Source organism: Pseudophryne corroboree, chromosome 3 (assembly GCF_028390025.1).
Source record: "Pseudophryne corroboree isolate aPseCor3 chromosome 3, aPseCor3.hap2, whole genome shotgun sequence".
NCBI lineage: Eukaryota > Metazoa > Chordata > Amphibia > Anura > Myobatrachidae > Pseudophryne > Pseudophryne corroboree.
This window is the reverse complement of record NC_086446.1, coordinates 79,283,481-79,300,380: the sequence shown is the minus strand read 5'-3', so window position 1 is coordinate 79,300,380 and position 16,900 is coordinate 79,283,481. Positions and strand designations below refer to the sequence as shown.

Here is a 16,900-nt window from a genome sequence, read left to right as displayed (position 1 = left end):
ATGTAAACGGTCTATCTGATTCTGAGGTACCAGATACATTTTCTCAGCGTACTCCATCAACGATTAGACAATAGTCCTGTAATTAGTGGTATAGCAAAACCAAGCAGCGAACCGATAAAACCACCCGACTGTTTAACCAACCTCTTCTTTTTTCCAATGGCACATTTCTTATTACAAAGTGATTTTATAAGCGCTCGCTTCTTTTTCAGGTAGTTCAACTGGCGTTGAGACAGCGGTATTTTACCTTTAAGCGTGTTGAGCGCTATCTCACAAATAGCTGTGACTAAATCGTTTGAAGCGTTGGATAAAATAGCATTTCTTTGGAATGGTGTTGCTTTAATTAACGTTTTTAAAAGCACCCAATTACGTCTTATCCGCCCCGACATGTTCACCGTTGTTAGAATGACAACAAATGACTAAAGGTTGTACTGTTATAGCTTTATAGAACCACGCTTCTTAATGACAAAAGCGACAGGCGTGTCTGGTGGGAATAAGCCGCTTCGTAAACGATAATCGTCAAGAGCGTTGTTTCTTAAATCAACCAGCAAATACCCATAAGGGGCCGCCGTCGCGGAATCATAGGATTCGAGAAAAAAACGATGTTTCGATGGGTACATTTGTCTAGCCAGAATGCCCACCTGCATTTTATCCCTGGGGTTTTTGAACAGGACCATATATTTTGTGTTTAAATGTATAGTTCTGCTCTTTTTACCTTGACAAAATATGTTTTGGACAAGGTACAGGATACTGAGATTACGATGATGTACATACTTTGTGAAAGCCTTCTCAACCTCAGAATTATTACTTGCCGCGTCCATCAAATCATCAATCACTGTTAAATTAATCTTATCAGGGGGAAAAAGTTGATCATCGCTAAAAGACTCTGGTAACCCCTCTATAAAGCGCGTACCGGGGTAATCACGCAGAAGTTGGTCATATATAGGTTGCCAACAGGTGTAAAACCAAACAACATTATCAGGTACATGAGTCATATGTGTTGCAGCGTGTTGCAACAGCGTTTTGACAAAATAACTTTTACCCGAATTGGACGGCCCCGCTAAAATACATGAGAAAGGGTGTTGAAATCTGGTGTCCATCTTAATAGCCGAACGGCAGTGTTGTGAAGTTGTCCGTAAGAGACCGTTTAGTATAAACACACCTTTGCATCTTCTGCAAAGTACGCGTCTCTATCTGCCAGCACTTTTTCACACGTACTATACCGGGTTGACGGATCACAACCTTTTTCTGGTCATCGCCTTCGGGGTTTAAAGGATAATCTAAGACCAGTTCTTTCAGGCTGTCAAAGTTAACGTGCTGCGCATTATCAACATTGAGCGTTATACCTTTAACTTTTAAACAGGTCTTTCCGTTGTTTAGTCGATAGCCGTATGACTTGGGACCGGCTGAGACAAATTCTGTTATATGGGTGCCTGTGGGTAGTTCGCTGGTCAACTCGCCTAAATAATCACCCAATGGCGGGCTCCAGTCACCGGGTCTACTGACAAAAATCACAGAGTCTGTGTCGTGATAAAGACATCTATCTTGTAATCTATACAGTAGTTTGTACAGTTCAACACGTGCATAAGCCGTTGTAAAGATGGCTATAGTTACATTTGAAATTGCACCCCTGGTGTAATGATCTTTGGCATACTTCCAATTTACCATAACTGTATCATCGTCAATAAAATCCAAAGCGGACACGTCATAGTACGGTAAGAACGCGTATTCAAAAAGTTTGTCGGGATCGGTCACTAGACACGTATTGGGCATGTTGCTACGTTGACCAAATTTACCCCATAAGGAATTTAAAAACAATTTTGAAATTTGTCTTTTAGCGGGGTTGATTTCTATGTGTTCGGGTCGTAAAGACACGCCTTCATTTTTTTGATAGGCGTCTATATACTCTTGGCGTTTCTCGGCGTCTGTACACCATTCGGGATAACCAGAGGCCTCTTGTTTATCCCTGAGGTGCGTTTTAATGTAGCCTGAAAACAATTTGTCAGATCTCTCATCAAAATGCCACACCTCATAGATTTTACATACCTTGTACCCCATTTCTACAGCCAAGTTTAGTTCCACGGTACACCATGTACCGATGAGCGCACGTTTTTCTGAATCATGAACGCACGGCTCAGTCTGTCCAGACTCAGCGCATGTGCGACATAATGGAAACATTAACTTGCCGCCCATTTTAACCGGCAGAACCGGAAAGAATAGGCCACGAGGTGGGTAAACTTTAACCCTGGCAAAACCGAAATACTTTGTGACATCACCAAAGTCCTTATAAATAATGCGTGGGTGCTGTATAGGATACGTTTTGGTTTTATTAACATACGGATAGAGGCTGGTGAAATCAAAATAGTGTATTTTTTCATCACAGCCTGTTTTGTGATACAGCTTTATGGCGTTTGTGCGCCCGCCATAAAGAGCATCACGTGGCTCCAAGGGTTCGGGTAATTCTTTACCCTTCAGAAAAGCCTGTAGATCCGCATCAGAATCTAGCATAGACTTCCATTCACAGCCCCAGATTTCACGTATCTGAAATCCACAACGTTTAAGGTAGTGCAACTTTACCTGCGTCTTGTGGTGTAATTGACCGTAGGTCGTTTTAGTCAGTTTGTTTTTATCATCGGCGTTGTAACAAGCACCACAGCCGTGATAAAAACAACCTTGGAATTCAAATGCAGTGGGTGTTCCGTTAATCACGGCATAACCATCCAGGCTGTATTTACCAACTTTCTTCTCACCCCCTTGTAAAGCGTGTCTTATACTCATCCCTTCTTTGTGTTCTATGTACATTAACCACTGTATGGCGGGCGTTGAGTAACGCTTCTGCGTCTTGTGATAGTTATCACCCGGTACAAGCGCCAGTGTCTTTTCCTGTAAAAATTTACACCGGTACATGGTCATGCATACGCTCGCCAACGTAACTAATTGAAAAGCCTCGATGTGACGTTTAACCACAACCTTTTTTTTTTTCTTTGTTATTAGAAACTCCTGTTCTGTCATGGCTATAACAGCAGATCTGAAAGCATCACAAGCTTTTTGTAATATTTTCACATCGTCTTTACAATATCGTACGAGCTCTTTTTGAAAGTTAAACGGTATGTGTACACACTGTTTATACCAAGCTGTAAACTCAGATAATTCATCAGGCATCATGTATTGTGGACCAAAATACTCTATTGACGGCATAGCTCCTATGTAATTTTGGTTATCAGCTGTGTTAAAAAAATGTGGGAAATAACCTTTGGTACCGTCAAATCCCATCGCCTTTGGTAACTTGCTAAGCCGCATGGGTAAAAAATGTAAAGAGTCGATAAATCTTATCTTCAAATCTTTTACCGTGATGCACATTATGTTGCCGCCTCTAGATAATAATTCCATCTTTAATTTCTCCTTAATCAGCTGGCGCAGCACAAAATACGCATCATAGCGACCCGCATTATGGGCTATGAATGTGTAATGCGCAAATTTTGGTTTCATGAACGTCTTTACAAAGTCTTCGATACACGCAACACCCTTAAACTCCCAGTCTTTCTCCCCCGTTAATGTTAAAGCATAACAGTAGTTTGGTATGTGCACACCCGTCTCCTGCATACACTCAAAATCATAAAAGATGTATTTCTTTGTGGGCTCTTCCGACTTGATGGTTTGTATATAGCACAAATGGTTCGAAAACCCATCAACGAATACCTTACAAATGGGACACTTTAGGCCTCGGCAGTTATGATCTGTTCGCCTGTAGAGACAACACTTGTCACAATATACATGTTCAAGACAGGATATTTTGTGATCAAGAGCTAAAGCTTTGTGTTGCTCTAAACACTCGTTTGATCGACAAAATACCCTACACACCGAACACCTTAACGCCGTCACACCGTCGTCAATACAAGCCGGCCTGTGACAAGCCTTACAAAAGAAAAGACAATCGTTATTATTTCTATGATGGTAAGCGCTATGACAACGGACGCAATAATATCGGGCTCCAAGAAACGCTTTGATATCGAGTATCCCATAAAAGTGACAATCGTGATATAACACAAACAGTGTGTCTTTGTAACGTTTGTCCGTACAGTAATATTTCCAATCCCCTTGATTATAATAGAGGATATTGATAGATGCGTTTAAATAATTTTCAAAAATTGCAACAGCGCTAAAGCTGACCGCTTTATCAAGCGGAAGATTCAAAGCTTTATGTAGTTGGATCGCTCTCTCCTGTATTACATGGTCATCGGCATTGTTACCTTTATCCAGAAGTTTACAGACGCTAGCGGCCAAACACAGGTTATTACCTATGCTTCTGTAGTCATAGAGGTATCTCTTTCTCTTATTTATTATTAAACTTTGGGGCAGGCGTTGTAAACTCCTCCCAGTCAAGCCAGACCCTGCCCTGTTCCTAAAAATACTGATCACAAATCTTAAGCCTGTGGATAATAAGAATTCAGCGTTACTTTGAAGCGTGTTTGTAATCTGATTCAAAAAACTGGCAGTGTCTAATGTTTCTTGCGGCTTACGATGCGAATATATGGCATTGTGTAACCCACCACCCTCCAATCTAAGCTGAACACGGTCGGCAGGATCCGCACCTGCGAGGACGCCATCGAGCATGGTCTGTATCGCAGTATGAATGGCTCGCACCCCCTCTACAAATGATGTAACCCTGTCCAAATTAACAAACCGATAGTGATTGTGGTACTCAACGGCTCTGAAATTCGGTCGTTGTCGTTCATAGCGGTTAATTGCTTCTAAGTATACATGTTGCCGACCTTCGTCATTACCGGGTGACTCAACACTGCCTGCATCATCATATATGGGGCTTGCATTGCGCTCAATATTGTCAGCCTGTGATTCGTCATTCGGTAATGCATGGGGTGGGGATTGATCTAAATCTACATGCCTCGCACTGTGCTGACTGCCTACCACATGTTCCCTGTGCCGCTTGCGCTTTCTCAATTGACCACCTACCGCATGTTCCCTGTGCCGCTTGCGCTTTCTCGATCTGGTTAATGTTGTTACAGCCTGTTTCACCTTTGCGCGTCGGAATAACTGTGAGATCTTGTATGTTAAACAAGGTTTAATTCGTGGTTTTTTTTTACAGGCATTTAAATTTAAAACACGTTTCAAACCATTGCCTAGCATGCCTAGTCACGGCTCAGTTTCATTTATTTCTGCAAAATGATGTATGTTGGCTTTAATAAATTCAGTTGTCTTAACCGACCGATCTATGTATTTTGACATGACATTCATATACGTCTCAACAACTTCTTTAACAATGTCTTGTTTACATTTACTACCGTGGCACACACCTTTAATGTGTTTTAACAAATATCCGGCTTTTACGCCCATGTTCTCAACATCTTCCCGTATCTTACCCAACAACGCGTAAAATTGTATTTCAGCGTCTTGGCCTAATTGTTCTGAATTTTGACATTCATCAACTATGTCGGGCGCTAGCCCTCGCGCCGGTACACAAGCATCAGCCGATGCGTTTACCAGGGCTGTCGTTGTAAAAATATTGGGCATTGATGTTACACAATCAACCGTTGTAGTATTACCAGGTATTCCTGCAACGGCTGATAATACTTCATCAGAACTATTCTGCGGATCTTGTGTCGTTGACTCTACACAGTTTGTAATAAGCTCTTGCCCATTTATGTCATCAATATCTGATATCACAGGATTACCAGCTATGTGTCTTGTTTCTGTTTCAGAGCAATCCTGTGTATCGGTAATAGTAATGACATCGGATTGCGACAATTGCTTAACATTACTTCTTGAGTCAATATTTGATAACAAACCAATGCCTGCTATGTGCCTTGTTTCTGTTTCAGAACAAACCTGTGTATCTGGAATTGTGATTACAGCTGATTGCGACAATTGCTTAACATTACTTCTTGAGAGACGCGATGCCCTCTTAACCTTTACAGTCTTTGTATTACCAGCGACATCCCGGTCTGCAGTGTTAAACGCTGTGTGTTTTGATGTTACAGCAACATCATTACTTACGCATGATACAGTTTGTAACGCGATCCTTCTCCGTTGCGGCTTATCATTTTCGGAATATGACAATTTTCTTTTCAGATCTGTAAATGCTGAATTATGACTTCTCTCATTCGTTCTTGGTCGAGCAGGCTTTCGTTTGTTCGGGTTGATACAACCGTTATGCACCGCCATAACTGATGACCTAGCAACGTCCTTATGTACAATTGCCGGCGTTACGAATTGATGGTTCTCCGCTTCAGCGGCGGTTGTGCGTTTTGATATTTTCCCGCTTGTACTAGGCCTGTGTATTTGCGCGACTGTATCACGGCCTGTTGGTATCAAAGGAGCATATCGTCTTGCTACAGCGTCATCTGTAATACATATATTATAAAATAAATATAAACGCCTCTGCCTGTAAATCAGTATTTAAATCACCGCATAACAATATACCATATAACAGTGTTTGATTACACACCTGCTGCTGCGAATTGATGGCTTTCCGTTTCAGCGGCGGTTGTGCGTTTTGATATTTTCCCGCTTGTACTAAGCCTGTGTATTTGCGCGACTGTATCACTGACTGTTGGTATCGTAGGATCATATCGCCTTGCTACAGCGTCATCTGTAATACATATATTATAAAATAAATATAAACACCGCTCCCTATAAATCAGCATTTAAAACACAGCATAACAATATGCCATATAACAGTGTTTGATTACACACCTGCTGCTGCGAATTGATGGCTCTCCGTTTCAGCTGCGGTTGTGCGTTTTGATATTTTCCCGCTTGTACTAAGCCTGTGTATTTGCGCGACTGTATCACGGGCTGTTGGTATCGTAGGATCATATCGCCTTGCTACAGCGTCATCTGTAATACATATATTATAAAATAAATATAAACGACGCTCCCTATAAATCAGCATTTAAAACACAGCATAACAATATGCCATATAACAGTGTTTGATTACACACCTGCTGCTGCGAATTGATGGCTCTCCGTTTCAGCTGCGGTTGTGCGTTTTGATATTTTCCCGCTTGTACTAAGCCTGTGTATTTGCGCGACTGTATCACGGGCTGTTGGTATCGTAGGATCATATCGCCTTGCTACAGCGTCATCTGTAATACATATATTATAAAATAAATATAAACAACGCTGCCTGTAAATCAGCATTTAAATCACCGCATAACAATATACCATATAACAGTGCTTGATTACACACCTGCTTTATATTCGAATGTTTTAGCCCGACCCCCTGTCGCGTGTGGGAAAAACGGTTGCTCATCAACAACATTGCTGTTCTGTATAGAGGCGTTGTGACAATAATCAGGTTTGTTCAATATATCCCGTAGAATACCGTCAGCCGTCGCATCATCCATTTTTGTGGCATCTTTAGCCGGTGAAAAAATGAAAAAATAAATATTACATACGGTATAAAATTAGAATAACATGAAAAAGCGATTCATTACTGAGAATATAAAGTGTGTACAGTTGACAACAAATCAGCACAACTGTACAAGGTTTATTTTTAATTCTTTAGCCGTGGAAAAATAAATAAATAAATAAAAAATAAATAAATAAAAATAAATAAAGATATCATGTTACTCACAGTCTGGCGCCAATTCCAAAATATTAGTAAAATCGGGTATAATGCTGAAATCTAAACCAAATGGGCTATCTTCAACCGAATCGAAATTCTCTGTATTTGTGATTACTGTCAAATCGGGGGAAATAAAAATGAGAAAATAATAATTATTTAATAATTACTATTTAATAATTACTTATCAATGTATCCAGACTGTTGTACGTTCATACTATTTAAACTTTTAAAAATGAACAAATTGTAGACCTTGACTATAATTTCATACTATTTAAACTTGAAATATAAATAAAAACGTGTCAATGTCATTTATAGACATAGCTTACCATGAGACGTTTGATAACTTGGCAAAGCATCATCATCATCATCATCAGAAGAAGATCTGGTTCTAACCATGAAAGCGTCTTTGCTGTTGATGTTCTGCATTGTCTGTCTCTGAACCAATAATGAAAATGAGAGACGATTAATATCTATCAAACGAATTAGATGAAATACTGTGTCGGCGCATTCCCAAAATGAACCACTAGATGTCGCTATTACCACATATTTAAATAACCTTCAGACAGTCACATTAATTAAAAACCAAAAGAAAACCCTGGTGCTCGTATGATCAACTACCCTGCACGTTTTATCATACACAAAATTAATTAATTTAATCAATACTAAGCGGATCCCAATGGTGCTTCCTAACATTTTATACAACTTGTTTGCACTTTAATCACATTAATTCATAGCTATATGTTCTATGTGTTACAATGCATCGCTAAACAGCAACATCAATGTGGGTATACCCCCACAAAAAGAAGGAGTAAAAACGTAGCATTACACATATGAGTTCATACTGCGCTTTGCAACTGTCCAATAGGTTTGAAATATTAACATATTATGCATGTATGCCTAAAAACAAAGGATGCAATGGCAGGGCAGAATCGTGTAACAGTGTGTATATTGCGGCATAGAGACCACATATTTAAACAGCCTTCAGAGCCATATTTGTAAAAAAAAAAAATGCAATATGTATAAATATTATAATAATAATAATAATAATTATGATAATAATATTAATAATAATAAAAAAGAATATCATATTTACCATTATGACTTCAAGTGTGTATAGCGGTACAGCTTCAGTTGAAATTTCTTCTCAGTGCACTTCAGTGATGTGTCCTGTTCTTATAGTCATGGCTGTGAGCCAAATGGCCCCCACCACTCTGTGCTATGCCGTCCCACATTTCCAATCTGCTGGGGCGGGACTTTTAAACATATAAACTCTAGTCTATAATTTAGTAATTGTGATAATTCTTTTCAGTTACAATAAAGATATAATCTTTTAGCTGGTTCTTAAATGTCATACACAGCGCATCAAACGCATACCAAATACATTTATATTATATATACAGAAGAAAAAAAAAAGAAAAAAAAAATTCCTGAGTGGTCTAAACTACTTGTATAGATTGAACGGAAGTCCTTCCAAATGGGTATATCTTATACTGTAGAATATGAGGTTCATAAAAAGCTCATAAAATTATTTAATAATAAAATTAATTCATAAAAAGCATTATACAGAAGTTCTTATGAACTAATGTACATGAATACAAAATTATTTTATGATTCCATAAATATACACTGGCTTACTGATTTGTAGCTAAAATTACTTTCAGGCTGTGTGTACATGTAACATAAATGAATTGTGTGAATGTAGACACAATTTGTTTAATGCACAAAGTTATAAAAAATATTGTCTAAAATTACTTTCAGGTTGTGTGTATAAGGCGCACATGCAATATAAATGCATTCTGTGCTTAGATTTAGGACCCCATCACCATGATATCTCATTATGGTATGTAATTAATCCAAAAGATGGAAAAATCCGATTTGAGTCAACACATAACCCTGTAGGTGGTGCTAATGTTTCTCTACAGAGATAACAATCGAAAATGGTCATGGTCAAATTGTACATCGTACTTCTGAGAGCTTCTGTGACATTTTAAAATGACCTGTGATGAACCCGAGCGTCTAAGAAATGGACATGGTCAAATTGCACATCGTACTTCTGAGAGCTTCTGTGACATTTTAAAATGACCTTTTAAATTAGTGCCATGTGTGATGATCCCGTGCGTCTAAGAAATGGACATGGTCAAATTGTACATCGTACTTCTGAGGGCTTCTGTGACATTTAAAATGACCTGTCATCATGCTTTTTAAATCTGTACCACGTGTACCAAGCTTGATGTTTAAACTGCTGGAATGTGTGATGTTTGAATGTGTACAGCCTAATCAAAATAGTGAAATAAGACTGCCTGTAACTACCTGGTTTTAACACTGTGTAATATGCATCTTTCATCCGCCTGATTTGACGCGCTGCGTTGCGTGACATTCTGCGACTGGTGTTGCGTGACACTCTGTGACTGGTGTTACGCAACAATTTTTAATACGGTTTAATATCGAACACTATAAATTTATATAAAATTTAATATTAAGCGATATAAAACACTATCATTTAATATTAAAAGGGGGTGGAGCCTAGGAGAAAGGGGGTGTGGTACCTGTCAAGTTTGACAAAAAGGTTGTCTTTATCTACTTCCCTTTAATGTAAAAATTTACAAAGCCGTTTCAGCCGCCTTACGCCTTCCGTGCCTTTCGGGGCTTAGTTACCCTGAGTGGGCGTATGGGGCGTTCAAAAAGAGGTTTGGGAGATTTGATTTAGTCACCATTTATCTAGTTAGTTTAGCGGTCAGGTACCACACTTGGAGTGCACGGTGTCTAGTTTCCCTTAGAAGGTTAGTCCTTCCCTGTACTGAGGTGGTTAGTACCATTCTTCACGAGGTAAAGAGGATGATGGATATGGATCGAGGGAGGATGGATGCCGTCAGTTGGTCCAGGCTTTGGCGCCATCTGAGACCCCCTTGAGTTGGTTGCTGAAGTCTTTCCTTCCTTCCATCCTTCTGGCTTTCTTTTCTTTCACCCCCCGTAGATTTTGTGTTATAGTTTTTTTATGCTATGGTTTTAACATACGACTAAGAGCTCACCTCACTTTCTCTATGTTTGGATTTTGTTGTGTGTTAAGGCTTGATTTTGTACATATTGGTCTGTATATTGCTATTGACTGTCTATTTGACAAACTATTATTAATCTTGCCAGTGCTATGGACTTTTGAGTTTATTTGACATTGCCTCTTCATACACTAATCTGATATATTATGCCATCGTAGTCAGACTATAGACTTTGGACAATATTATTTAAGTATGGCTTTTGGCTGGGATCACCTTGTTTATGTAAATTATTATTTTTTTCTCGTGTTTGTTGATTGCTTTGTTTTGTTGTTGCAATTTTTCTAATAAAAACATAGCCACTCCTAGATGGGGCAGATGTTTGTGTCAGCCACTTGTGTCGCTTAGCTTAGTCATCCAGCGACCTCGGTGCAAATTTTAGGACTAAAAATAATATTGTGAGGTGTTCAGAATAGACTGAAAATGAGTATAAATTATGGTTATTGAGGTTAATAATACTATGGTATCAAAATGACCCCCAACTTATATGATTTAAGCTGTTTTTGAGGGTTTTTTGTAAAAAAACACCCGAATCCAAAACACACCCGAATCCGACAAAAAAATTTCAGGGAGGTTTTGGCAAAACGCGTCCGAATCCAAAACACGGCCGCAGAACCGAATCCAAAACCAAAACACAAAACCCGAAAAATTTCCGGTGCACATCTCTAGTATGTATATACATGTGTATATATGTATGCACATGGATATATACAGTATGTACTATAATTAAAATAAAGTAAACTTTTATTAAGCACCTTCAAGTGCCACCAGGAAGACAGCAGGCTGCAGAGGATGCTAGACAGCCATTAATAATACTCATGCAGCAAAAAAAAAGGAGAGGGGGGGGGGGTTTGGGTGCTCGGAACCCCCCCCCTTCCCTGCATGCACCACTGGGGGAGGGTTAGGGGTGACATAAGGAGTAGTTAGGAGCTGTAAAGTGAGTGAGCAGGAAAAGGAACATGTGCAGAGGATGATGGGGGTTGGCTGGTGCTGTGGATGGGTGGGGGTTGTAGCTGGGAGGGGAGTGAAAGCAGTGCTTGTGTGTCGGAGGGGAGGAGGGGACTGGGCTTGCTGCATATGGCGGGGTTTGGAGCTGTGAGAGAAAGCAGGAGAGCAGTATATGCTGTTGGGGGTGCCACAGATGGGGAGGGTGGAGTTTGCAGCTGTAAGGGATGAAAGAGGAGCCTGTGTTTGGGTTAGCTTGATGAAACAAGCCCCTCACTACTATCTGTCAATGATTGCTGGTGCAGAAGTTCTCTCACACCTTCCCGGACACCAGAGCCGGCCCTAGATATAGGCAAACTAGGCAAATGCCTAGGGGCACCAGCAGCTTCTGCTGATTAAAATTATATGTGGCATGCCTATGTTCTGCCTGTAGCATTTTGTATGCAGATACAGCCACAGTCGCACTCAGTATATAGGCGTGCTGCATATCATTTTAATCATTAGCAGAGCTTCCAGCTGACTCATGCCAGGCATCTCCTGCGCATTGAGGCAAGATGTATCAGGACACATCTGTATCCAAGCAGAGGCAGAGGTCACAGTGTTAGCGGCCATGTGAGTGCTGTGTGTGGGTAGGTTCGTTGTGCAATAGTGTTCGGCATATGTGTAAGGGGCATTATGTGTATAAGGGCATTAATAAAGGTTGAAATAATGTGTAACGTGCATTATGTTTATAAGGACATTAATAATGTGTGTCCTATGTGTTAGGGGCATTACTGTGTGGTATGTGTATAAAGGCTTTACTAATGTGCGGCATTATGTGTATAAGGTGCTCTACTGTGTGGCGTAACGTATAGAAAGGGCACTACTGAGTGGTCTAATGTGAATAAAGAGCAATATGGTGTTGTGTAATGTGAATAAGGAGCACTACTGTGAGGAGTAACGTTTATAAGGTAAATTGGTACTACTGTGTGATGTAATGTGAATAAGGGACACTAGCGCATGATAAAATATGAATAAAGTTGCAGTACTGTGCGGCGTAATTTGAACTGGGGGTACTATTGTGTGGCCATGCCCCTTGCCAGCAAAAACATGCCCCTTTTTGGGCTGTGTGCCGAATGTGCGCACTGTTCCCATTTAAAATATAGGGGATAGGAACACCAAAATAAGAACTGCTATGTGTGAGGGGTGATGGTGCTGGGAAAGGGGTGCAGGGTCAGAAGCGGAACAAGTGGTGGTGCTAGGGGGCACCAGCCAAAATCTTGCCTAGGGCATCATATTGGTTAGGATGGGCTCTGCCGGACACTGTGGCTCTGCTGAACGTTCTTTATTTCTGCAGTGCCTGGGTGCTGGGAACTTGAGCTCTGTACTGTGAAAGAACAGCCTATTCCCATGGTTTCAGAAGCTCCACCAAGCTGCAAGCCTCGGAGATCTGCCAGCGGGCTGCCAGTGCTTGTCAGAAAGAATGGTGAGTGAGGGACGAGGCCACATGTGGCATTCAGTACCACAGCCCAGTTGGCCTCCCAGGAAACTTCCTGGTGACTTTACAGGCCAATCCATCCCTGATTTCTGATATACCTCAGCATTGTATAGATATTACACAGTGTTATTCTGTCAGTGATGACATCATGCTGAGTGTGAGGCTGGAAATGATAAGAAATGACCTAATGCAGATCTCTCCTCTCTCATCAGGTTACAGTGGTGTGGTCTGACCTCCTCCTGCTGTGATGATCTCCGCTCTGTTATTACCACAAACCGCTCTCTGACCCGACTGGACCTGACAAAGAACAAGCTGCAGGGCGGTGTAATAAATCTTCGGGGGGGGCGGGGGGTGTAAGGTCTCTGCAGCTTCTGGTGTAAGTTTATGGAGTTACATCCACTATATGTGTTACATTTTAAACTGTATTTCTACCTGCACTGAATGTGAGATATGTATTACCCGTATCTATACATTTGGTTTGTATATTGTTCGTGGCATACTTGTTTATTCTCCCGAAATGACCGGGAGGCTCCTCAAAATCGGATGGCACACCCGGCCTCCTGGTAGAGTGGTCAAGTCTCCTAGCTGGGCGCTGTCATTCCATACAATTCCCAGCAACACCCCATGCCACTGTCTGTATTGGGCAGTCTGGGGGATTCAAATGATGCGATTTGCACTGAATTACTTCATCATGGCCCCGCCCCCTGTCTCTCAATTCCGGTAATCCCGGCATTGTGTTGCAGGGGACGGGGCCACAGTTATGCAATCACGTGTCCACGCCCCAAAGTTCCAACCCTATGCCGTGTCATTTACACCACCACACCCCCTGACACCGTGCCACACCCACTCCTGTTCTAACCTGGCTGCCCCCTCCCACATGGGGCAGCCAGAATATCAGCAAGTATGAGTGGCTATATATGTAGGACCAGATTAACAATGGGGCAGATGGAGGTCTAGGCCTCAACATTAAAAAAAAAAACCATCATTATGACAATATGTAATCAACTGCCAACAGCTGGCCACACGCCTGTTCATAAATCATAAGTACAATTGTATTTCTATTTTCCTAATGAAATGATGCAACTTTTATACCTTTGCGTGTTTCGGGAGACTATGTGGTTGATATTGTAGGGGATGTACACACTCACATGGCGCTGGCCACACCCACATAGCACTGGTAACAGGATTTCCCCTTCTCAATACAGGCCCTTGAACATTTTCAGCCTCAAGCTCATATGTTGCCTGTATATGTGAGCAGGATCTGTCACCTCACAAATATTGTTATCTACTGTAGCTCTTTTGTAGACATTACAGCTGGGTCTCTTATGAGATATACTGTATTTCAATTTTCCATAGTTACTGCCAGAAGCAGCTCCTGTTTTGGATAAGGGGGCTGCCACTGCCGCTACCCATGCTGCAGAGGAGAGGAGAGGAGAGAGAAGCCCAAGCAGGCAGCCGGCCAGCCGTTTCCCGATCCCTGTGCAATGCATCTGGCAGGTGCCGGGTACAAGCGCATGCACACAAGCGGCAATTTGACTGCGCATGCGCAAAACCTCTAACCTTTCTATGGGCTGCATCAGCTGCAACCCATAGAAGCCAAATTGAGCTGACTATCAGGCAGGGAGTGGCTTCCTACTGGAAGCCTGCTCTTTGCTAACCAGGATTAAACACCTCCAATGGAACTGCTTGTACTGTGGGTGACTGGCAGGTAGCACTTCCAATAGAAAGTCACTGCCAGTCACAGAGTAGCCATTGAGCCAGTGCAGTCACATAGTGGCTGCAAATGGCTCAGCTAAGCTCAGTGAAGTGGCAGATTTTACTGGGGGGCTGCATAGGTAAAATCTGCCACTAGTTGCTATTGTCACTGGGCGTGTTCTGTCTTTCTTTATCCGTTTAGCATTGGACATATTTAGAATGTGCTTATTTCAATTAGCTACACCAGAGTTTGTACATTGGGAAATAGCTGCTCTGTATAAGGTGTCAGTAGCAGATTTCCCACTATCTGCCTTGGGTATATATATGAGGCGCTGGCATTTCTATAATGGGTGCAGTGTGTGGGGTGCACATGGGCCCCTGAGTCCAGAGGGGGCCCCCACCGCACACGCTGCAACTATTTTAAAAATATTCACCCCTCCGTAGTCCAGCGCCGGCACCTGCAGCGCTGTTAAAACACTGTGAAAATGGCTCAGTTGCCATTTTCATGGAGTTCTGTGTATGCGCAGTAGAGAAATCTCAGGGAAAATGGCCGCCTCACCATTTTCCTGGAGATCTGCACATGCGCAGTAGAGAAATCTCTAGTGCTCAGACTCTCAGCACTGCTGGCAGAGAGGAGGATACCTGAATGGAGGAGGCTGAACACGGCCTCCTCCTCTCTTAAAGCGCCCCTGACATGAGGTCCACATGGAGGCACTCTTCTCTTTAATTACATGGATGTAATGACACAGGGACATTTCCCATCAGACATCACCCTGTGATTCTCCTGTATAGGACTTAGCAGATCTTTACACCTCTTTTTATGTTTTTAATAGTAAATATTTTTACAAGTCTGTGATAATGCTTCACTATTTGATATTGATTAACCCTTCAATGCCTTTATTTGCTTAACCTGCTCCCCCTTTTTCATCTCCTTACCTTGTTTTTTTCTTTCTGTGCCCGTGATTTAAACACAATAAAAATGTTGAGGAAAAAAGACAATGTGAATGTTGATCGCTGCCCGCTGCCACATTAAAATGAAGCTTCAGTTAATAAGTCTAATCTACAATGCTGTGTAATCATGTCATGTAATTACACCCATCACTCTTGTGATCAATGTAAGACATAAATATGGTATAGAAAGGGGTATTTGCTGTACAGTGTGGGGACACAGTACAACATGTATACAGTAACTGCTGGTATAATATGAGTGATATCTTGTATAATATATATTGCTACTGTAACACATACATAGTAACATAGTATCTAAGGTTGAAAAAAGACAATTTGTCCATTGAGTTCAACCTATTTGTGGTATCCTATGCAGGATTATTTTGTTCTAAAATTTTGTCTGATTCTGATGTCAGCCATTGCATTTTATCCCTCTTTCTATAGAAGCTATAGTGCGCGATTACGCACCATAACCCTGTATATCCTTATCCATTAGGAATTTATCTAACCCATTCTTAAAGGTGTTGACTGAGTCCGCCATTACAACTCCCTCAGGCAGGGAATTCCAAACACATATTGTCCTTACAGTAAAAAAGCCTTTACGCCGCATTGTGCGGAATCTCCTCTCCTCTAACCTAAGCGAGTGTGCACGAGTCCTCTGTGCTGATCTTACCAAAAACAGGTCCCGCGCAAGCTCTGTGTATTGTCCCCTTATATATTTGCAGATGTTGATCATGTCCCCTTTTAGTCTCCTCTTTTCCAGTGTAAACATGCCTAGCCTTGCAAGCCTTTCCTCGTATTCCAGCGTCTCCATGCCCTTAATTAGTTTGGTCGTCCGCCTCTGAACCGTTTCTAGCTCCAGGATGTCCTTTTTGTAGTATGGTGCCCAAAATTGTACACAGTATTAAAGATGTGGAGTCACTAGTGATTTATATAATGGGAGTATAATACTCTCGTCCCTTGCATCAATTCCCCGGTTTATGCTTGCTAATAACTTATTAGCCTTCTTTGCCAGTACAGAATCCCCTAATTTTACCACATTTAATATGTAGGTGTTATTTTTGTTCTTGCTACCACAGTGCATTACCTTACACTTGTCTGTATTGAATCGCATTCTCCATTTGGCTGTCCATGTTTCTAGTTTACCTAAGTCGTTCTGAAGAGACTCCGCATTCTCATCCGTATTTATAATCTTACACAATT

The 16,900-nt window shown here is 41.3% G+C and overlaps 1 protein-coding gene and 1 long non-coding RNA gene across 5 annotated transcripts in view; one reads left to right on the top strand and one right to left on the bottom strand.

The window, feature by feature from the left end:
• The window catches only part of LOC135054806 (NACHT, LRR and PYD domains-containing protein 12-like), a 613,159-nt gene that overhangs the window by 557,501 nt on the left and 38,758 nt on the right, over positions 1–16,900 (top strand). For 3 of the 4 annotated variants that reach the window (XM_063958164.1, XM_063958165.1, XM_063958162.1), the window contains one exon: positions 13,267–15,771. In XM_063958164.1, the coding sequence (XP_063814234.1) occupies positions 13,267–13,411 (145 nt within the window). In that variant the 3' untranslated portion in view covers positions 13,412–15,771. Of the gene's footprint in view, positions 1–13,266; positions 15,772–16,900 lie in introns of those variants that run through there. The other variant, XM_063958163.1, reaches the window with a different exon arrangement.
• Positions 6,450–7,094, bottom strand: LOC135057506 (uncharacterized). Its single transcript, XR_010244171.1, has 3 exons — positions 6,957–7,094; positions 6,709–6,852; positions 6,450–6,604 (listed from the first exon to the last, which is right to left on the bottom strand). It is a non-coding gene; the product is annotated as an uncharacterized LOC135057506 (long non-coding RNA).